We start from the raw sequence: 25,135 nt of genomic DNA, 5'->3' as shown, positions 1-25,135 counted from the left end.
AAAAAATTGAAACGTAATATTCAATGAAATGGATCGTTCGTTTCTGATTTTTATTTGAAAAAAAAAACTGTTTCCTTTTCAATTTTGTTCTGATTGGAAACCGTTCCAATGTACCTGTCAGTCTTTGTTCTGCAAGAAAATTGGCTTTTATTTTGCGCACTTGGTTATTTGGATATATTTGAGGGTCTCAAGACATTTGGTCGCAATTTTACGACCATTTGGTGGCCTTTCTGGGCAGGCATTTAGATGGACTTTCTTGTTTTCATAAAGTATTGTGTGAATCGAACTTCATGGTGGACGTGCATGTGATAGTTTATTTAGTTATTTTTTATTTGTATTTGATAGTAAAACTCCTTGCGTGTGTGCAGTAATTTCAAGTAGGTCCTTTGAAGTTTAGATATGTTAATGCCAACATAATACAAGAATTTCTCTGTGATATTCCAAGAAAAATATAAGAATATTACGAGAAAATTCTGTAATCAAACTAGATTATACCTGGATATATCAGTGTCCACCTGATTTCATATGCAGAGAAATATCCATGGTATATTCTTTACCTAAAGTGTTGGAATTTCTCTGAGATATTCCAAGAACAATGTGAGAGTATTATAGGAAAATTCTATAATCTTCTAGTCATAAACTAGGATAAACGTTGATCTATCCCAATGTCCACCTGATTTCACATGCAGGGAAATAGCCATGGGATATTCATTAAATGACCTAAGGATGTTCCAGAAATTTAGGCTATAACTGAAGCAAATCTGGTACCGGGTAATTATATTTTCTTTGGGTTTGTAAGTGAGAAACCATTCCAACCTATCCCTTTTCAAGGCTTGGAGCGCTGTTTAATAATAAGAGACTTTTTTACTGTATAAAAGAACAGCCCTATGAAATATACCTTAAATAGTTTAGATATATTTCTTGCAGTAGATAGACGAATAGCATAAATTGGGATATTCTCAGAGCGTTCTATGAATATTTCTCAAAAAAGTTTAAATATCTTCTAAGCCTGGAATATTGCAAATCACTTACTAATGTTCCGAGAATGACGTGGGATGATATAGAATGAAAACTGAATATACTTAGAATGTTCCGTATTGTTTAATGCGAAAGGATAAAATTTAGAGTTAGGTGAATTGGTTTCTTTATAAGATATCCCTGTGTTAAATATTTTGTCCCGAAAGGGCTATTAGTCTCGAAACAATGGTTTGGCAATGTTTTACTTTAATACGTTGGTTCACTTTTCATTCGAGTCTGCTGCCATTCGGAAAAATGTAAGATAATATTCTTTCATGTTTAATCTGTCCGTTGTTAATTAACAAACAAAACTATTTAAAAGCAATAGATAAAGTTTTTAAGAATATTATTTTTGTTACTTTTGAATTTGGTTGATTTAAATAAAGAATGCATTTAATTCATGATATATCAAATTAAAAACATTAAATATTTTTATATAGTTACTTTCTTTTTTCTCTTTTTAAACATACAGAAGATACATCGCGATCCCGTGTTAGTCTAAAATGTTTCGCTGTTCCATCTGGGCCATCTCTGTCGATAATTCCTATTGATAAACCATATTAAACTTTAAAAGAATTCCTTTCTGGGTGATAATTAAAATATAAACCCTGAATCTAAACCTGAAATTAAATTGGCGCAATAATCGCCTTTTCTTGATGAAATACAAGGATATCGTTTGTAATTTTCAAATATGTTTGAAGCATCAGCCATTTGCGTATCTAAGCTGCCAAGAGAAGAGAGCAAAAGTATAAATGCCATGCATCAAAAACGAAATCTGGACAGAAGTGACAAAGTTATCATTCCCAAAGAGTCAGTTTCAGTTTTCTGGAACTATTTCTGGAACCTTAATGGCTAATATCTGAGCTTTTAAATTATTATTGCATGAAACCTTATATGAGTTACCTGCGTCATGAGCTTTACGAAGCATATGAGAGCTATGAATTTTGGAATTACGCAGTTTAGGGCAATATATTACAAGCACATACTATTTTTAGAACAGACAAGTGAATATCAGAATTAAAATGAGACTTAAAAGAATATTGCAGACTAAAGTTAGAAACGTATGCACGTTTTACTTCGTACAAGGAAGTATTGTAATCGCAAAACATTTTGGGTATCATATTTCAATGGTATCATACATGAATTTTGACCCTTTCCGAAGCCATTTGGACGATTTTTTTGTTTGATATCTGTATCTACAGACAGAATGAAGGACTCTTTTTTTCCGAAACAGGTTGTTAAATGCATTTAAAATTAGTTCAGAAGGTTTTCTTTTTATTTATTTATTTATTTATTTTATTTTATTTATTTATTATTTTTTTTTTTGTGATCTCTGTACGTAAGTACGCATATATATGTTTATCTTGCATAATTCAAAAACGATTAGCCGTAGAACGTTGAAATTGTGTATATGGAACTGCTATAACATCTAGTTGTGCACCTCCCATTTTTATTGCGATTAGCAGTACCAAACATGTATATATATATATATATATATATATATATATATATATATATATGATATTGTAATTGTAATGCCGATAACCCGAGAAGGAGAAGGAAAAGCCTAGCCAGCGGAATAATTAGTCCGACGGAGCAGGTGGTTCGTTGCACGGAAGTAGAGAGGACGAACAAGAAGACGAGGGGAGCGAAGAGGACTTGGCACCCTGGTTGTCGAACGGGACGGTCGGAGATTTTTTGGGCGGATGAGAATCGCCATTTTCTTTCATGATGCAGAGATTGTTTTTCTCATCCGGCGGAGACCATGCCGGCCTTACCTATTCATGCTTGTACATATAATATATAATAATCAAGAATTGTTTACTTATTAAAGTTTATTGTTAAACAAACGAAAAATGGGTGTCATCTATGCGTCGATCGACGGTGACATGTGTGAAGCAACTGAACCCTACGCTACGGTATAATACAACGATGCTTATCTGTGGTCTCGGCACGACTACCACAGTCAACGACAGTAATTTTGAAGGATGAGAAAAACAATTCACTTTTAGTCATAGCCAAGAAAATGTGCTGCGTAGGTGACTGGGACTGGACACTGCGTCGTAGTGGATGATGGGATGGAATTTTAGAAGCACGACCAGCTTGTTAGTTAAACATCATTTATTTTTGGATGACGAATTTCTTAGCACATATTTTTATAACTGATAGAAGACCAAGAGTGCTAAAGGCGCCCCACAATTTTAGGCATGCCATTACATCTCAAACAATGGAGAAAGCTAGCAGAGGCTACGTGACACGTTGTCAGCAGGAAAAGCGAAGTGGCGAAAAAAACAGAGACTTCTCAGTTAGTAGCTATTGTTATTGAAAGTTTTGCTTTAATATGATTGGCCGAGAAATTAGGAGCAATGCGAAGATTATAGAATTAATTTTCAGAAAGTATAACCTAAAGTTACGTATTTTTTTTTTTTTTTTTTGTTTTACATATCTCCCTTTTCAAGAAGAAACAGACTTAACGATAGAAAAGCTCTTTGAGGAAAAAATATTAATGATAGCAGAAAAGAAATATTTTATATAATATTCATAATTCTATAGATTAAACAAATAATTTGCCTCAAGATTAATTTAGAAATCTCAAGATACAAAAACATAAAGTCAGTTTCAAAAATTATTATTATGTGGACTCTAAAATAGAAAGACTTTTGAACTAAAGTGCTCAAAAATTCAATAGGACTCTAAAAATTGCGTTTATTTTTTTAAAAAATCTAAAGTGAGAAAAATTATACTTTACAGTTACTTAATTAATTATTTTTGTTTGTCAAAATTTTAGGATTTACTTTTCTCTTCATTTGCTACTGCTTTAACGCTTTTTCTTTAAAAAAGGCTCCTCTATTGCTACACCTTTTTCTCCTTGAAGAGAGGGGGTGGGTCATATGTAAAAAAATAAAGAATATGTAAAAGATAAAATTTAAATTAGCAGCGTAATTCCCTTCTGCATTCTAAAAGTAGTAATCTCTATTTGCACTGCGTCATTTCGAGACTAATCCATCTCATACGATTCTTACGTAACTGCAAAACTATAAAAATTTCAAACAATTTGAAACAAACAATACACATATACGCACCTTCTTCAGAGTTGTTACCACTGGGGTTTATTTGAGCTAACGGACACAGCTGACGTAGCCGACCCATCTCCAAAACCAGTTTTTTCCCGTAGGGCAGCAAGTTGAAAAATCTGAACTGCAGGAACAGTGGAACTAGTCGACACATGGAACTGAGTTAGCTCAGACAAGGCCAACTTATACAACTATATATAAGTTGGCCTTGGCTCAGATAAACCGGCATGGGGACACGCCCTTTACGGGTTTAAAAGTCCTTACTGCCTTTATTTTCGGGATCGTTGGTCGTAGTCATATACTTCCAATCACAGAAGTGTTTTAAATGGCGAAACTATTATTTATTATCAAATTTTTAAAAGAATTAATTTTCGGTAAAGAACGAAATTTAACTTTAAAAATGGGATTTCGCGGTTCCTATACTTATATTAGGGAACGTTTTGCCTTCGTTTTGAAGAAATAAAATTATAAGAAGTTTAATTCCCGTAACACAAAAATTGGCCGGTATATTAAATTTCCAAATTTTCAATTTTTTATGTCATTTTCAACTTGCCTTGAGGGATCAGTTATTCAGGTTAGAATAATTCGATGAAATAAGTATACATGAATTGCAGCAAAAACAAATTGTGTAACTTAATAGGCCGTGCATGGGTACCCACAACAGGTTTATTTTATCTTAAATATATATATACCGAATCTGGACCGAATATATACCGAATATATATATATATACCGAATATAAAAACCGAAATCTGGGGAATGTCGACTTTCACCGGTGAATAGCAACATTCACATAGTTGCTTGGTGCATGTCCGAAATATTTTCCAAATACTCTTATTTATGACTTAACCGGTGAATGTCTGAAAATATAAGAATATTATATTTCCTTTTCCGTAATTCATTCGCGAAAAAAAAACGCACTTGAGACTCAGAGTAAGAACTTAAGAATATAAGAACTTAAAACACACAGTACATTCAAAATGAGAAAGGAAAATAATAGAAGTTATAAACTTACCAAATTATGTGATTCAAATCTTATTTATTGCAACAACTTAAACTATTATGACACTTTGAATTGCACAATAGGCCCTTGCTTTTACAACTGCATTTATTTGTGGAACACTTCCTTTTGAAATGGCAGCGTGTACATATACTCCTCTCTTTTCGACCTACACCAGAGCATATCTGTGATTGTCGACATACACCCGTGAGGGTCCGAATGTACAAGAATGTAAAGAAATATTCGATCTTTCACCGACGTATTTGGTGAATGTTGACATTCTCCGGTGAAAGTCGACATTCTCCAATTTCGGTCTTTCACGGTAACATATGTTCATATATATATATATACCAAAGGTTATATAAAAGTATATGAAATTTAAAGTAGTATGTTCAAAATTAAATAGCCTGTGCTATTATCTCTTTATGTGTTTACATAATCGTTTAAATAATTACACTTTTGTTTCATTTGTTTAGAGTATTATTTTTATTTCATTTTTTTCTCAAAGTATTTTATCTATAGCTACAAGCGCATGCTATTTTATAGAGCAGACAAGAGCACTAGTTAGCAATTAATTAGTCACCTTAAAAGTGAGGAATGCTTCGCATGTTTTGCGCACATCATCTGAAAGGTGTCGAACAATAACTATATTCAGCAATTTAAAATCTGAAAAATTCTATATAACTAAAAGCATCATTTAAGATGGACTGGAAAAAAGAATTCAACATTCTCAGGGATGCTTTAATAAACATTTAAATCCTTTAAAAAAGGATGATACATGGACTGCGCATCACTAGTTCATGGTATCAATGCTATTATATCAGAGTGGATTTTTTTGCATTTAACTCGAAATATATAAGCAATAAATACAGTAACAGTTAAACCTGTGCTCAGAAACACTATTGCAACAACTAGTGTTATGGATATATTCTTTCTCATCTCTCCAGATGATATTGTTTCTGTATTAATGTCTGCTGTGGTTCCTACAAGTGGAGCTGTAGTCGAATCATCCAGTTTGATCGTTTTGATCGTGGGATATATTGAAAATTTTGGTACTAGTAGCGAGGATTGCAAGTAAGTTGTCTGCGAGGGAACGGCTTTACGCATTTCATCCATTGATGTTACTTGCAAATTCGTTTCTGTTAGAACAGTAGGACTTTCTGTGGATTTGTCTTCAGGAACAGAAGATGCGGTTGAAACAATTTCACTCTCATTTTGAATATTTGCTGCTTTCATAGAAGGCAAGGTTATATATACGTAACTTCTATATGTCGCCGTGTAAAGGATCTTTTCGGATGAATTAGTTGGTACAGAAGTTGGTGCTAAGGATGGAACTTCTGTTGAAGCAGTGGTGTTACGAGTATATATATTCCGTGAAAAATAGGTGGACTGCTTCTGCTGAATTTTGGAGTCGGTGTCATCTAACATAACAGGCGTTGAAACAAAAGACATATCTGTTGAAGCGTCTATCGTCTTGGAATCATTTCCTATTGGCGGACTGTTGCTATTTGCATTCGTATTATTATTAGTAAATAATTCTTCCTGCTTTAGTACCGTTACATTTGTTGATGGTTGGGTCGCAGATAAAATTGCATTAGACTCAGGGGTATATGAAATAGTAGTAATGTTTTCCTTAGGTGATTTCTCGTCATTTTGATCGATATATTCTTCATCGGCAAAATTTTCATTCCATAATCTCTCGAATTCATCAGTATCGAATTCCTCCTTTTCGTAGAAGTTATCTAAATCCCAATCCCTAATAAACTGTTCATACTTGTTCAAGAAAACTGCTTTAACACCAGCTGAAAATAAAATGTTTTAAGATAAGAATCTAAGTATCTAGAATCTAAATATAAGCAATTATTTGAGTATTATTATAATGAGAATAACTTTAAAATTAATTCCTAAAATAAAACCATTTATATTATTAGTCCAAAGGGAATTTGTTCCTGAAGGACTATTGTTTACGTTTTGCGATTTTGCGTAGGAACCCTATAAACGACGTATCACTTTTCAAATCGTTGCCACAACACTATCGCCCTGTATTATATTTGAAGAAATATAATACAGGGCGATAGTGTTGTGGCGATAGTGTAAATAATGAAGAATCTGCATAAATGTATGTATGTTTCTCGCATTGTGATGAAACAACGGTACCTAGAGCCATCCAATTTTCAATGACGTAATCCTACTGCGAATATGGTAAACCCAAATTTGAAATTTGGAATTTGTTTTATTATCGATTTCATATTTTGTAAAACTTTAACGAATTTTTGATTAACAAACTCAACGATTTAAAAGCGAGCAATGGCAAAACTCTATGAAAGAAAAAAATCTGTTTATCTCCAGCGCGCGGAACTGTGTATCGGATATTCTAAAGATATGCTCATTTTAAAATTATTTTACGGCATTGCTGTTGAACCGAATTGTATAGTTTAAGTGCAAAGAACATGATATTTAATAAATAAAGGTAACACACAAAACGTTAAAAAACGCCCTTTTGGACGTAATTTAAAATCTGAAACCTTTCAGATTTTTTTTATTTCATTTATATTTATATTCCTAAATAAAGCTTTTATTCACTGTAATCCAAAACAAAGAGAAATTACCTGAAAAGTCAAAATACAATAAAAATTTTCAAAAAAAATTTGAATGTTTTCAAATTTTATATTACGCCCAAAGGGGTGTTTTATTATTTACACACAAATACACGTTTCAAAAGTCGTTTCGAGAGCATTTAGTCTAACGCCTATTTGGATTAAAAACATTTAAAAACAGCATATCTTTAGAACTTTCGATAGGCAATCTCGCGTACTTGGAGGTAAAAATATTTTATTCTATACAGTGTTGCTATTACTCGCTTTGAGATCTTTGAGTGTTTTAACCAAATAGTCATTAAAGGTTTACAAAATATGAAATATACAATGAAGCAAATTCGGAATTCAAAATTCGACTTCCAGGTGCTCATATTCGGACGGACGACCTTGGCTCTAGGTACCGTTGTTTTTTCACAGTACGGGAACCTTACATACATTCATGTATATTCTTCATAATCTAGTTTTTTTTTTAATATAAAACAGGGTGATAAAATTTGGTGGCAACAATTTAAAATTTATTCAATACTTTTAGTGGTTCGACACAAAATGCGGTTTCTAGACCAACTCCCCATTGGGCTAAAAAATGGTTAGTATAAAAAACATTTCTCTGGTGGCAGATACAAGCGCCTTCACAGTAGTTACTTCTAAGAGGAACACGATTGTTTTAAATTTTATTAGTACTCAAATAAGCAAAAACATTGCATGAGCTTCTTTATTCATATTACGTGAAGTTATGTTACATATATGAATTTGAAAAGCATTTTAGCAAGTTAAGTTCTCATCCCGATGTCAACAATTTATCATCATGATATCAACAGTTTATCACTGCCATTATCAGCCTTGTTCGAGCAAATATCCTCTTATTTTCTGCATTTATGATTAATTGTTTTTAAATCTGAAGGCTACAAAAGGAAAAGAAATAATTATTAGCCCAAAGGGGCGGTAGCCCAGAAGCTAGTCTCAAGACGGCATTTTGTGTTGATTCACAACAAATGGCGAATCACTTTATAAATTGCTGCCAAAATATTAGAGCCGTGTATTATATTTAAAGAAATTAAATAATAAAGAATCTGCACAAATTTATATATGTGCCTCGTATTGTGAAAAAATGACGGTACCTAGAGCCTTCAAATTTTGAATAGCATAATCCTCCACCCGAACGTGGGCAACTGGAAGCCCGAATTTGGAATTTGTTTTGTTATCTATTTCATACTTTGTAAATGTAAAACTTTAACGAATTTTTAATTAACAAAATCGATGATTTTAAAGCAAACAATGGCAACACTGTGCGAAAAAAAAACATTTTTATCTCCAGCGCGCGAGACTGTCTGTCGAAAATTCTAAAGATATGCTGTTTTAAAATATTTTGTGGCATTGCGGTTGAATTGAATTTTATGTGGTTTATGGGCAAAGAACATTATGTTTAATAAATAAATGTAACCCAAAAACATTAAAAAAATCACTTAAATTCTGACAGCTTTCGGATTTTTATGCGTTTTTTTATATTACTTAGATATCCTGTTCTTTCATTGGATTACTTACTCCTAACAAGAAGATATTATAGCCATCTTCAAGAAAAATAAGATGCGTAATTGAATTTATAATGAAACCTTCCTAGTGTTTACATAAAAAAATTAAGAAAATTTTCTTATGTATAAGCGCAAGAACGAAGATTCTTTCTCCAGCGCTCAATTATAGAGGACTTTACTCATTGCCAGTTATTGTTCGAAACTGGCAGACTTCGGAAATAGGGCCTCCGTTAAGAATAATTTTATGTTGTACATCATGTGAATAAAATTCAGTCATCTCAATTTACCATTCTTCCAAAGTGCACTTTTTCTAGAGTATGAATATTTGAATGAAGATGATTTTACTTTTTTGGAATGCAAGGATGCATTACAAAGTTTGCAATCATTTATAAGTATCGTGACATATGTGACCAAAAAAATAAAAATAAATAAGAGCTCACAATAAACTTTTATACGCTTTAAAGTAGATTTACAATGTTGTCCATTAAAACTGCTGCACTATGAAGGAAGTTACAATAAATTTGAAATTTTCATGAAAGGTGCAACATGCTGGGATATGCAAATAATTAACATTTCACGGCCAAGTGCATATTATAGACAAGAATACGTATTCCACGTATCAGTTCAACACTGTAAAAAAAAGTTCGCTCTTTACAGGCAAAAGTTTTGTAAAGTTACAGAAATAAAAAAGTTACACAAGAATTTCCTGTAACGGTAACAGGTTGAAAGCAAACTGTGGCTGGTACAGCTAATTTGCCTGTAACATTACAGATAATGTTTCAGTAGCCGCGCGGAAGAATCACGTGACTGACTGGAAATCAGCCAATCAGAAGAAAAGTGTTTGAAAGCTAGTTGCAGAAAAAAACATGGCTGAATGCATGTTGGTTGTATAGCGCAGGTAAGTAAGAAAATGTTTACAATTACGTTTGAAATATTTTTTTTTTTCATTTTATGCAGATTATTCTCATGCACTTTGCACTGTTATATGTAGTGAGTAAGTATTTAAACGTTTAAGCTTTGCGATTAATTAATATCAGTGTTCGTAATGAGTTGAAAGAGTGCAGAATATTTATTCCAAATGCAGATCTAATAGTAGTATTTTGTCATTGCGCATCCGATAAATTACGCCTTAAATTGCCCGTATTATTATTTATAGCTAATTATTCCAAAATTTAATCACTGTTGTGGTATTTAATTGAAACGATAATGTGGTTGTTGAAAACAAAATTAATCATGTTAGCGTTCGTTTGCAATCCTCTGAACAAAGAACGTTTGACATCTTTTTCCCGGCAGGCCTTGCGAGAAAAGTTTATGTAAACATTTAGAATTCTGAATGTAATGTATATATTTTTTTTTGCTTACTAGGTTTAGTTTATTCTTTTTCTAGGATTACCTAATTAATTATACTTGGTTTATAATTCAGTCTAATATGTTTATATACGAGTGTGTTATGAAGTAAAATTACAAAAACTTGAACAATGCGGTCGAGAATCTCGTTTATTCTTTAGTGTAATAATATTATTTTTTCAATGGTATTAATTTCTTACGAATATGTTATAATTCCAAAATGAAGTAATTATATTGATTAAAAATATGTCGCATCATACTTTTCGTAATGTTTTGGTTTACTAACTAGATGCAACTTAATTATTCCATATATTTTAATATACCAATATCAACAGGGAAAAGATGGAAATGACCTAAAATATTTTTCTAAAAATTCGTTAAACTAGTTATAAAAGAAAACTAAAATTTTGTACATTATTTCCAAAAATATTCCATTAATATTTTTGGAAGATATTATAGCCATCTTCAAAATTTATTTCAAGTTACAAAATTTATTATATTGTATATATAACTACCATTGCATACTTATAAGTTTTTAAACATTTAATGTAGAATTTAGGTTGATTTTATTTTGCCCAATTTTAATACAGTTTTGAAGTATGATAGTCTTGTTACTAGGATAGCATGAATCTGCTAATACAAGTTTAATATATTTCTTGACAAGTGTTTCTCTTATTCATGTAATATAATATATAAATAATAAAATAAGTTTTTTTTAAAATAAATTATGATTGTGTATTGGAATTTAACACAATTCTGTATCTATATGTTAGTATTAAAAATAAAATAATAATAAATTTTTAATGAAGCATTGATTTTAGGATTAACAACTGTAAATATATATATATACTCACACATGAATAAATGGAAATGCAAGTTACTTTTCCTTACAAAGCCGTCCATGAATATATACTTCCCTTTAGACTGATAGCCTTTGCATGCTTTGCCATATTCTATCAATCCAAATGATGCAAATATGCAGAAAATTTTACTTTCTTTGAAAGTTAATGCAGGAAATAAAATTCAGTGCATTTGTAAACTACATTAGTTCTCTTATAGATTAGTATTTAATTGTCCAATGATTTACTAGTCCAAACTAATGCAGAATTCAGATATTGTTCAAATAAAAGAAAATTAATAAGGTCTGATTGTTAGACGTATATATGAAGATTTATTTTTTTAAATATTAGTTTAAGTCAACTAAATTAATTTCAAATTTAAGTAAGTATTCATGCCTTTCAGTAGCATTATTTTTGGAAATCTTAAATTAAATAACTGAATGCAATATTTCTTGTTAAAAGAAAAGCAATGTTATGAAAGACTAGCGAAGTGGATTTGCAAGTTCTAATTACGAAAGGTCCCATGCTCTAAGGGGTCATTTTTAAAAATACTTAATTAAAAAAAGTATTTAACGTAAAACTTCCAGCTTCACACATGTGCAATATTAATTCTATATATTTTATCTCATTTTATTGATTAATTTCATAGCATTTCGTGTGACACTAGTAGAAATTATTTATTAAATTTTATGCAGTTTCTGATCTACGTTTTGATTTTGTTATTAATTACATTAGGTTACATAAGATTTAAAATTATGTAAGGTACAAAAACCTTCTGCATCTATTAGTATATGCTGAAGTGAATGAAATTATGTCAGTGAAATTTTTTAAAATCAAAAACAAATTTCTGTGGAAAATTAAAGTTATAAATTCTAAATGCAAACAAAGGAGTGAATTTGAAAGTTATCAAATAAGCCAAAGTGTTGGTAATTTTTGCAGTTTTGCAGAAGAATTTTTATACTGTGCAGAATGGGAATATGATGTTTGGTTTTGTTAGTACAGTCAAAAGTCGTTAATCCGGACTCGTCGGGACTTCGGCGATTCCGGATTATCAATTTTTCCGGATTACAGATCATCAGTTTAAATCTGGTAATATGGCATGCAGAAATTTTAAAATTAAAAATATGAAACCGTAATTTATGAAATAAAGAACAATTATGATCTAAAGGGTATCAAAATTAAAAAAAAAAAAAAAAAAAAAAAAAAAAAAAAACTTAATATTTATTTGTTTACTTTATTAAACATTTCTTTCAATGTAAGTTGTTTAAGTTGCTTCGTTTTATGTGATAATACTTTCTCTTTAATTCTATAAACAGCCATAATTTCTTCTTCAGTTACAAAGTTCCGCTGTTGAAGTCCTATAATTGCTGTGTCGAGAATACCGACTAATTTGACGAAAAATTTAGGGTAACTTGTTTTGTGAGCGCCTTAAGAGAGACAAACATTACCTAAATCATTAAAACAATTTCAGAATCCTGTTGCTAAAAGAAAGCTTGGGGGAAAATGTTGTCCGAGTCCCAGTGATTCATTTGGACCAATATGTAATATTGTTTTAGAAATTTAAGGTAATAAATATAATATTTTTCGAATGCTAAAACAGTTCGAGAAATTTATTCAAGTTCTGAATTCTGAATATAAGTATACTGTATATTATATTTAATAACTATGGTGGCTTCATTTATGAAAAGATTTGCATATTGGCTGTTTTTGTACAATGAACCTTCTCTAAGCTAGCTATGCGTGATTCCTGAAGATTTTGATCTTTAATGATATTGGGCATCTTAGAGAAGTTATGTTTACTAATTAGTTATTTTATGAGGAATGCTGGTTAAATTTAAAAAGTGATTGACTGAGGTAGCTTGTAGTAATGAGACGGTTCACTGTAATGCAATTTTTTAAAGTATTTAAGCTGTTCCTGATTACTTAAGATATTATAAAGAAATATGATTAAAAGTGTTATATTAGCACATTTTTTAAACATCTATTAAAATAATTTTTATAAGCTTTTTAAGAGCATGATTATGATTTTAAAAGAAATGTTTTTTTCTTTATTTAGGAGACATGGTTTACAAAGAAGGGGAAAAACCATTCATTTTTTCCAAGCAGTCGAAACGAATTTTTATGAAATGTTATATTGTGTTATTTTTTAATTAATTCTTTTTTTAAGGTTTTATGTAAAGTTTATGAATTAAGTAATAAATTATTTTTACTTCTGTATTTTAATTAGCATATTATTTGCTTCATAATGTTTCACAATAAAATTATGAATTCAATAAACTTCATAATTAACATGCTGTAATATATATATAGAGAGAGAACATAAAGTTTGTTTTCTGTTGTCACATGTATATTTCACAATTTTGTATGCAAATCTCGAAATTTATAATAACTAAGAATACTTTTTAGTATCACTTTCTAAATGGTAACTATGAAGCTTAAAGTTTTATTACATATCACGTTTGTAAAAAATTATAGGTAAAATTAAAATGCATTAAATTTTAAGTTAAACTGAAGTATTAATTTTTGAAACAAATTTGTTAAAGGCATAATTGTATTAAGCATCAAGAATTTTAATGGAAGCAAGGCTTTAAAAATTAAGGTCAGTTGGTGAAGTTTTATGCTTATTCAAAAAGCATGATATTAGGTTTTTAATGAAAGACTTCTATCTGTTAATTCAAAGAAAATTATTTGAAGGTAGGGTAAAAACGTTATGCAGTTGCCATCTATTACTTCAAACAATAGCAGACTGTTGTAAAACACTGAGTGCAGATAAGAATAAAAAGGTTAGTTGGACGTTGTAATTCAAGCTTATGAACAAAATTTTGAATTCTTTGTAGTAACAAAATAAAGTTCATTGCTATGTTGAATTCTTTAATTTACTGAAAATGTCATTTTTTAGAAGGAGAGAATATAATATTTTTGAAACATAAAGAACAGCTGTTCTGAGTTCTTCATAGAAATATTTCACAAAATGTCTTTTATTGTAATAATATGATCATATCAACATGCAATACGTTTACTCATATAAGTTGAATCTAAAGGAACATGTGTCTATTTTAACTAAAATTACTAAAAAGAAAGTTCTAGAACATATCTTAATAATTGACACTAAAACGTGCAAATAAAGCATACTGTTTTTTTTTCTCATCTATTTTACAGGCCAAATATAAATTCCAGATGCCATTTCATTATTTTATATAAAGGATATACATGTAATTTTATGTGAGGAGTAGCATATCAATTTGAACTTAATTATCAAGTTAAACTCAAATCGATTATTAATCAAAATGATATATATACATACAGATATTGTTTTACTCAAAACATATTGATTTCAATGTATTTTATTATAATAAGCATCATTTTATACAAAAATCTACTACTTTTATAGACATATCCTTTAGTATTTCGAACGGGCTGGCTGCATGGGTGTTTTCGTGGTTTTCCCCATGTGTAACGTGTATACGAGCCAGTTTCCCTTAGAAAGTCCTCCACGAAGGCGTCCCTCCCCTTAGGCAGATAGCCCTAGTGTGCTTTGCCATAATTAAATACACCAACACCAACAACACCTTTAGTATTTCATCTATGAAAAATATATTCTACACACATATAATTACTTAATGAGATATTAGAAGGAAATAATCTGAAACCTTTACATATACAACCATTGGAATTTTACGTAAGAAAAGTATCTTCTAATCACATAATAACTTGCTGTAATAATACAAGCAAATAACCTGTAACGGTTACAGATATATCTGTTGAGATCTTACATGAGAAAAACATGTTATTTTTACATAATTATTTGATGTAATATTACACACAAATAATCTGTAACCATTACAGATATATCGTTTGGGATTTTACATAAGAAAAATATGTTCTACTTACATAACTATATGCTGTGATATTACAAGAAAAAGATCTGTAACCATTACAGTCAAAACTCTTGTAAAGTTACAAAGAAAACACCTGTTGCTGTTACTCAAATAACCCATGGCATCCCAGTTTCCATGAGTTTTCTTAGTAACCTTACAGATTTTTTTTTACAGTGAAAAAGATAGAATTGAAATGCGAATTTTTCATTCAGAAATTACTTTTAGTAATTGTTTCTTGCCTTGGAGGTCGTGTATAGCCTCGTGTAAGAAGAACGAATTGACATTAGCTATGTCTTAGAACTCGATAGCGGGAGAATAGTAGCCTGGTAGTAATACGGTTTATTGCGTCGCGAGGTTAAATAACTACTCGCGTTTACAGCGATCCAGTGTCTGTGGGGAGACTTTGCAATAGATGGGTCCAATAGGCCATCACGGGAAGATGTACGAGATCTCAACGCCTCCTACTCATCAATTCCTAAGACTACAGTAATCTTGTGCGCTTTCCTGTCCTGTTAGCGATGGTACAGCCACATCATACATCGTAGATCTGGAAATTGTGCGGGGGTTAGCATCAAAATCGTAATGTGGTATAACATTTGCAGCACTAAAGCTCCTTAAAAAGTTGACAGTTGCTTTGGCTTCGGTTGACGTTGTAACACAGGGGTCAGAAATTGGTGCATTCAACAAAGCACAAAGATGACGCCATGTTTTCTGAAGAATTCAGCTTGCAACATCATGATAGCAGTGTGAAATGAAGGTATGATGTGCCACTATGTATACATGCCGTTCACTTCTAGACTACATATCCAGTACTTTGACCAACCACCTTTATATTATTGAAGTTTTATTCCCCGTGATGCGTCATATCTGCGGGGTCCCTGTCGTACCACCTTTTAGCAGAACAGTGCGAGACTCTACATTTTTCCCTTTCTCCTCTGTTTCCTCAGAACTCAGGTTCTTCAACTTCTGCCTTGCCCTATATACTCTCCAGATCTCTCAATAATTAAAACATTTGGTTAATGGTTCCAGAGAAGCTGGAATGAAAATATTGGCTAGTTAATAAGATAGGGAACTCTAGCACAGAACGGAAGCCGCGTGGATTAAAATTTCTCAACATGCCATCTACACTCTTTTTGACTCTATACCCGACCGAATACAGCTGCTATTGCTTCTAGAGTCGGATACTCGGGATTAATATCTACTTGTCATGTTCCTGAAGATTACCTGAAATTTTATGTGTTTCCATCTTCCTATTATTATGCATTTGCAAGTAAATATGATAATATTAACTGTTTTTCTTCATAGTGTAGCAATTTTGATGACCAGCAATATAATTCCATCTTTATACAAATACTGTAAATTCGCCGCCCAGACGGGATAGTAGTTTATGACTCTGTGTACCGTAATGAAGGCCCAGAGTTCGAACCCGGAGAAGGGATGGATGTTTGTAAATGTATAGTGGTTTTGCGGCATCAGCACACTCTAAGTATATAGCAAGCCTTCTTGTGTGGTTTGGTGGTAGGGCAAGAAATGTGGGGGGACCCTTGGACCTTCCGCTGGGGTTCTTTCTCACAAATTTAGGGTGCAAGTGGGCGAAAGTGTACTGTCATCTACATGGTGTCGAAAGCTCTTTCCAAAGACAGACGTAATCTTGTACACCTTGAATTATATGGGTGATGAAGTCAGACAAGTGAGATTAGTCACATTAACACTCAACACAACAAATACCTAAGCTTGCTTGCGATCACACCCTATTAGATGATAACCCCTGAAACTGATGGATATTTCAGAGGACAAAAATAAATGCTGGTATTTAACAGCACAGATTTTTCATGTTTTCTCATACGACCACTTTTATACACATACGCAGACGCACTCGCAAAAAAATGGTCACGTAACGAGAGTGGTCGGTTTAGGAATAATTCCCTATATTATAAACTCATAAAAAATTTAAAGATATCAATCAATAAAGGGAAAATTATTCTTCCACCACAGCAGTAATCATTTTGGGTTAGCCTATGGTTGGATATCCGATATTTTGGCAAGAAAATATTTAGGATATACTGTTTTGCATCTGCACGGGTACAATGACTGTTACTATGCAACGAATCATAGCGTAGCTTCTTTTTCATTCATTTCCTTCATTTCATTTACTCATTCTTTACCTTCTTTTTCCATCTTATTTGATGGTAACAAAGAGCAAATAAAATTGGAATATCAATCGCGCTTAGAGGACAGCTTAGCAGTGTAGTATCATTATTTAAGTGTTTAGTATCCTTTAGTGTCATTATCGTATCATTTTTAGTATCATTAATGTATCATTTTTTAGTATCATTATTTAAGTGTTTAGTATCCTTTAGTGTCATTATCGTATCATTTTTAGTATCATTAATGTATCATTTTTTAGTATCATTATTGAAGCATTTAGTAAGGATACCTTGCATTTATTTCCTATTTTAAAGCAGATTAAACAGCAAAAACGTTTTTCCTACCGCATCTAAAAAATAATTGCAGTTAACAATAATATAAAAATGCAAATTAAGAATGCATTTACATAATGAGTGCTATCACTGTCTGAGATATTTTGAAAAAAAAAATTATTTTTCATTTTTGAACGGTAGAATCCCGAATAAAATCCATTCGCGTAAGCAACTTAATTTCGGCGAATCATAGCAGGTACTGAAGCTTTTTGAGAAAACTATTGCGCTCTGTATCTCAGAGGAAACTTTCTCTTAATTTCATAATACAACAAATAGTTAATTTGATGCAAATAGAATGTCCGAATGAGATGTAGGAAGAAGATGAAATATTAGTTGCACTGCTGTCAACAGTATGGGGGATTAGTTAACTAACCTACAGTTTCAAGAAGAGAAGTATTAAACTGTGAGCGGTTACAATGCCTTTGTGATTAATGCTTTATAAGGTATTTCTTCCGCCTTCTTAGCGTGCCTTCGTGGTGTAATGCCCAGCTCACTCGGTGCGTATCAAGAGGTCCGTGGTTCAAGTCCCGGCGAGGACACTGCTCATTTTTCACGTTTTCAGCATAATTCCTAATGTCTCTACAACTTTCCTCTCCGCTCGCACTGAAGGAAATACGCTTCTCCGAGCGCAGCCTAAAAACATAATTCCAGAGGCTGTTCGCACGTTTTTAGACGATTTTGCTTCTGCTTGGAATGTTTTTTAACTCCAATTATATTTTTGAAAATATAAATTATCATCTCCTACTTGGCAGTTTTGTTTTCATAAAAAATGAGGAGAAAAATTGTTTCAAACACATACCCAAGAAAAAAACGGAGTGTTTCGAATATTGCAAAAGTAAAATCATTAATGATAAAAGAAAATCCATCAATTCAAAGGAGAGTTACAAAACCATTAAAATGTTCAATGTCAACTCGAAACAAAGTAATTAATACGTATTTGAATCTTAAAAGGGCTGAAAAGATTAATGTGCATTGTCTTTCTCCACGACAAATTATCGAACGCTGAATGCACTGTAGAAATCTTCATGAGAAACATTTGTTCGGATAAAAATGGAAAAATATTGCCACAGCAGATAAATCTTGAATGTATTTAAATAACACAATGAAAAGAAATCCATTTATTATCATCAAAGACGAGGACAAAAATCTTTAAAATGGTTCAAAGAATCTAAAGAAAGTTTTTCAAAGGTATTTATGCTTAAAATACAATAACATGCCGAACAAATATTAATTTAGAAGTCAAACAACAAAAATCAGCGTTATATTTTCAAATTTTCACAGGACTAGTTTTGATGGTTTTACCGAATCATCATCCTCAGCTGCAAAAGGCAAATGAACGAGATAAGGTATAATGATTAGATAAGATAAGATAAGAAAGCCTGGATGGAAGATAAGCTACTGGCGCCATGTGTTGATGAAACCAGAACTAAAACATAATTTCTTTAAATGCTGAAGGCGAAGATGGATTGGAATTAGGGTTGTTAATTAGAATAGAAAGATTTTTTTGAATGTGAAATGCCTCTAGAAAATCCAGTTCACCAACGGAAGATGTTTTTAAATAATTTTGGCAGCAGAAAAATTGAAAGTGTGATTTTCGGACCAACAATGTTGGGTAACAGAAGACTTCTGTGTTTCCTTTTTTTCTAACATATACCTCATGTTCCTTAACGCGAAATTTTATACTTCTTGTTGGTTTTTGATATAACATCTAATAAAAATGAAAGAGAGTGCAGAAAACTGTTAAGACCAATTCCCCATATTATCAGGAATATATTTTATACTCAGTTTTCAAATATGAAATATTTTCTCTTTACCAGCAAGCCGCCACACGTCAAAATGCACTGTTAATTCCTTGGGAAAAGTGAAAGAAAAAAAACGGGTATCAAGGTTATACCCTTCACTCATATCCCTACTAAATCACTAGATAATTAACTCATTGAATATTTGCGCTTTTGGTCTTTTAAAAAGTGGATTGTCCAAATGTCGACCTGCAACCCCCCCCCCCCTCTTTGGACTTCAGAAAGCTGTTTAAGAAGAATGGTATAAAGTATTCTTCCGCTACTACAAAAGTCTTTATTGTCTTGGAAATTACGGTCTAGAAGGGTAGTGAAGAATAAGGTTTATCAAATAGAACACTCAGAACACAAAACGTTTGGGTAAAATATTTCTCTAAATGCAATGAAATTCGTCTAAAAAATGTGCGAAATGTTGTCTGTAAGTAAAAAAAAATGAAAAGTTAATATTCTGTTTTGGTTAAGAGGGATAAATTTCAAGGTACAACCATTTCACGGACGCGTTTACCTTGAAGCAAACCTTGGAAGTAAATTCTGATACGTATCCTGTACATTTTCAGTAAAATTGCATTTGTGAAATTAAGTTCAAATTATGTATGACTCAAAAATGCATTTATATATAATTCGCACTGTTTCTGGTGAACTCCTTGAGATTACTCTCCGAGTGTTTGAGTTCTATAACACCGACTGAGAAGTACTTCTGTAAAAGAGTATGTTCTCATCAGACAAGATAACAGGAAATCAGCTAGTAAAACTTCGTATTTTATTTTTAGCGATATCGAAGATCCGATCTTCACAATATAACTTCTGTTGCTAGAGCACTTATAGCCTTCGAATTCTCATTAGCATGTGCTTTACAATTAACTTATATTGAACTAATCTTGTAATACGCACTTGAATCTTTCTACTTGAAACCAATAAATTACACTCATGTCCATAAATTAAGATAATGCGAAATCAGGCAAAGGAAGAGTTAGAAGCAAAACAAATTTGACTTATTTGTAAAGCTTATTTATTAAACAAATGGTAAATAGCAAAAAGAGATGCTATATGTTTGATATTATTTAAAAAAATAGCGATCTTTTCTCCCTGGAGCAAATTACAAAAAAAAAAAAAAAAAAAAAAAAAAAAACCTATTTACAAAAAACCAATATTACATGGTTGGTATGATTGTTAATACATTGTATGTCTTCCAGACGATGCAATACAGTCCGTACAACGCCTAGGCATGCTGAGTATCAAATTATCGATCTGATCTTGGGGGATATTACACCACTCAAAAAGCAATGCTCTCCGAAGTTCGGGTAGACATGTAGAATGCTGACCAGTCCATACGGGTGATATCCTCCGATTGAAGACATTCGCTTACGATGTTTGCACGGTGAGGACGGGCGTTGTCATCCATAAACACAAATTGTGCACCCATGGCGCCCCGAAACAAACGTACATGTTGGTCCAGATAACGTCCCGATAGATTTGGCTTGTCATGGTTCCAATTTGAACATGCAGGTCAGTTCTAGAACCCAGAATAATTCCACCCCAAACGAGCACTCCTGCACCATCGTAACGGTGTCGTTCAATGATGTTTCCTTGGTGGTAACGGGTACCTGGAGCTGTCCATATGAACGTCCGGTGAGAAACAGGCTGCAAGCTAAACCTGGACTTGTTGGAAAACATCACACAAGCCCACTGTTGCGGTGTCCACAACGCATGCTCTCTACTCCAGGCTAACCGAAGGCGACAGTGAGTTGCAGTAAGTGGAACGCATCTGACAGGTCTACGAGCATATAGACCAATCTGCCCTAAGAGTCTGTACACGGTCTGCCTTGAAATTGTCGTACCAGTGGCTGAAGAGAGCTGACGAGACAGGTCTGAGGCTGTGCTCCGTCTGTTTCTTTTGGCAGTAACTGCCAAATACCGGTCCTCATTCGGCGTTGTAACTCTAGGGCGACCTGTGCTGCAACGTTTACTCACATTACCATCATCTTGGAATCGTTGGCAAAGCCTGGAGATGACACTCTGGGCAATTCCACGTTCGTCTGATATTTCCAATTGGGTACGCCCACATTCCAGACGGCCGATAATTCTACCACGTAAAAAATCATCCAACTGCGTCCTTTGTGTCATAACTATTCGGTTATTGCACTGAAATGCTTATAAAGCGCCTGCGAAAAATTTTACTTCTTTGCCTGTATTCGTTATATATCACTCTCTTACACTCTCGTCATTGTGACGTACCATCGGCGTCATCTGGTTACTTCCTGAAATTTGCATATGATTCTTGAAGATGTGTGTAGTGATTTTACAGGGGTTATTTTAGAGTTCGATTTCCGCGTGACTCCGAATTATCCTTAATTTATGGACATGAGTGTATTTAGAATGTATTTTAGTTTTTTTAGTCTCATTCTTTGAAAAAAGAACTATATTCGGAATTTTTTAAAATTTTGTATTATGTATGTGGTTTTTAGTTTTAAAACTGCAAAGAAGATAATAACCTTAAGTTTGAAGCTAGAGCGTTTCCGTTATATCTCAGAAAAAAGATATGCATTTTTATTCTTTTTTAAAATCTACAAGAAAATGTACTTTTTAAATTCATTACATCTTTTTAAATGCAGATATTTAATCTACTGTGTTTAATAATATATTTATTTCTCTCACATAATGTATATGTTTGCACTAGTTATATCGCTCATTTAATAATCTCATGGCGAAACACATAAATAAATTTGATTTCTTTAATAAAATAGCTTCCGCTAACATTACAAAAATTTAAATTGATACTTCTATTATATTACTGCTGAAAGTGTGTATATTATTGCTTTAATTTGTTTCTTCTACGTAACTAAACTTGACTATCTTCTCATAATAAAGGTAAAGGAAAAGAATTAGGAAATCTAATTCATTTCTAGTTACAGTTATATTTAGGAAGTTAATTTGAATAGAATACTTGGCGTAAACATCTTTAATTTCGTTTTCTGGTATAAATAATTATTATTCATAGAAAATTAACTGGTCCACCAGCGACCGCGTTGTAAAGTCGCTGAACACGGGTAGTTCGGTCCGTGGTTCGAATCCCGCGAACGGGCTGGCTGCATGGGTGTTTTCGTGGTTTTCCCCATGTGTAACGTGTATACGAGCCAGTTTCTCTTAGAAAGACCTCCACGAAGGCATTCCTCCCCTTAGGCAGATAGCCCTTGTGGCTTTGCCGTAATTAAATAACCTAAAACCTAAACCTAAAGAAAATTAACTAACTCAAATGCTGTGTAGCTGATTGTAAATTATACACATTTAACAAATTTGTTTTTTGACTCTTAAGCGTTAAAATGTATATTAAATAAGAAATTGAAGCAAATTAAATGCTGAAAAGCATATCAAAATCCACAAAAAAGAACGAACTCGACATCAAAATAATAATGAATATATATAAAAATCAATCATGTATTTGTGGAAGAGGAAAACTATATATTAAATATTTCGAGTAGAAAGGGAAAATGGTTACGAATTTTAGGCAATATTTAGAAAATTATCAACATAAATTGCTTGATCTATGCTGATAATTTGATTCTATCTATCAACATAATCTTGCATCTTTGAAAAAAGAAAGGCCGACATTAGAATTTGTTGCAAAATTGTTTGCAGTTACATTTTTAGCTTTATCTCTTATCTAATACTGATTTTTGCTTTAAAATGTCTATAAGTTAATTAAATGACTGAAATATAATTTTTTCCTCTATTGTCTTTATATTTTCGTGAGCATTAAATTTATTCCCTAAGGATCTTTTGAACGTGAATATTACAATAATACTAGCATTATGCTCTATCCTAAAAAGTAATAAATAATAAAAGAATAGGAAGGTCACAAATATTACCGCAAAAATTTCGCAATTTTTATGAATTATGAATATTAAGATACTACTACTAATAAAATATAATTCCCTTAACATGTTTATAAAGCAAAGAAAATTCACAAATAAAAGTGCACTGCTATAGTAAGCACCGTCTCTGTCAACAGATATTTATATAATAAACAAAAACTATAAACATTTGTTAAGGGTTTAGTTTTTTGTAATAGCTAATTATCCTAAGTAATATAAGAGATTTTAAAAACAAGTCAATAAATACTAAAAGTTCACCTGAAATTGTAACCACGTAGAAAATGCTAAGTAGCCCGATGTTCAGCCTCATCATTATCATGAGAACTGCCCACTAGCAATGTACCAAGTAAAGTGCTTAGGTCAGTAGGTTAGAATGATCTTTATCAAAGTAAAACATCTATGAAATCTTTTATGAAATCTACTCGAATCCAGAGCGAAATAAAAAAGTGGAGATAAATGGTTAATATATTAAACCATTTGTCGTGTTTTTTCAACGTTATGTTTAAAAAGGATCCACATAATTCCTGTTCATTAAAAGAATGTAGTAAATTATCTACCTCATGTTAATATCTCCGGTTCTGAAGTGAATCGGTGACGATTTATTCATTTTTTACTTCCTTGTACGAAGTAAAAAGGAAGTATTGTAATCGCGAAAAGTTTCGGGCAGCATATTTCAACGAAAATATCCATTTTGACCGCTATCGAATGCTATTTAACGATGTTTTGCGTGATATCTGTACGTAAGGACAGAATAAAATACTCTTTTCCTTCAAAAAAAATTATAAAACTGCTTTAAACTTAATTCTGAAGAAAATTTTTCGTGGCGTCTGTACGAACGTATGTACGTACGTATCTCGCATAACTCAAAAACGAGTAGCCTCAGAACATTGAAATTTTGTATACATGACTGCTATAACATGTAGATGTGCACCTCGTATTTTGGTTGCAATCGGCCGCACTAAACGTATATAAATATATTTATATATATATCCACTCTGTTACCCTGCTCAGTGATCTCAGTTACTTTACTCTTATATGTTTGTAAATTGTACATTTTTTGCTTTAAAAATGATTGAATTATGTTGTTTTTATCATCCGGTTAAGGATTTCATGCCTTTAGTAAATCTGTGTGCAATATTTTTAGAACTATCAGCAATTTTAAAGTTGTTTAATTGCCGCTAAGCCTTTTTTAATGGCGGACATTGATGTTTACATTTGAAACAGGAGACTAGTGGATTTGTTGCCAATCTAGAGAAACTTAGCTGCGCAACAACAAAGATATCGCCTTCATTTATTATTTAAATCCTGCTTAATCCTTTCTGGAATTTTTTCGAGGAAATAAGCGTTTAAGATTTAGTTCGTAATTTTTAATATAGATATTTTGAGTTTTTATGTATTTTTGCCTTCTCGCGAAGGGAGAACTGAATTAATTAAATGAGAAATACTCAAACGTCTGTAAAAAACTGTTTCTTTTTTGTTTTCTTTACTTAATTTCTTTTATACATCATTCTAGCTTTATTATAGTATTTGAATAGAACATGTGGCAACGAGTAGATAATTCTATTCTTTAAATGATATAAATTTTGTGCATTATGAGTTATAATATGAACGAAATATATAAGTTAACTGTTATATAATTATTGGGTTATATAACAGTTAACTTAGTTTCCGTTATAAAATTATTATATAAGTTAACTTTTATATAA

General features: G+C 32.0%; 1 protein-coding gene and 1 long non-coding RNA gene across 2 annotated transcripts; one reads left to right on the top strand and one right to left on the bottom strand.

Annotated features, from left to right (window-relative positions):
* Positions 1 to 5,818: 5,818 nt before the first annotated feature.
* LOC118202668 (uncharacterized) lies at positions 5,819 to 23,751 on the bottom strand. The gene is made up of 2 exons (XM_035375163.2): positions 23,688 to 23,751; positions 5,819 to 6,893 (listed from the first exon to the last, which is right to left on the bottom strand). The coding sequence occupies exons 1-2, from the start codon at positions 23,746 to 23,748 to the stop codon at positions 5,890 to 5,892; spliced, it is 1,065 nt and encodes a 354-aa protein (XP_035231054.1). The 5' UTR covers positions 23,749 to 23,751; the 3' UTR covers positions 5,819 to 5,889.
* On the top strand, positions 10,075 to 13,620 carry LOC146996584 (uncharacterized). Its single transcript, XR_015041919.1, has 2 exons — positions 10,075 to 10,115; positions 13,460 to 13,620. It is a non-coding gene; the product is annotated as an uncharacterized LOC146996584 (long non-coding RNA).
* Positions 23,752 to 25,135: the final 1,384 nt, after the last annotated feature.

This window comes from Stegodyphus dumicola, chromosome 7 (genome assembly GCF_044657685.1).
Source record: "Stegodyphus dumicola isolate Sdum_Otavi_A_Nest chromosome 7, ASM4465768v1".
Taxonomy (NCBI): domain Eukaryota; kingdom Metazoa; phylum Arthropoda; class Arachnida; order Araneae; family Eresidae; genus Stegodyphus; species Stegodyphus dumicola.
The sequence above is the reverse complement of the archived record's forward strand: the minus strand, read 5'-3'. Positions and strand labels throughout refer to the sequence as shown.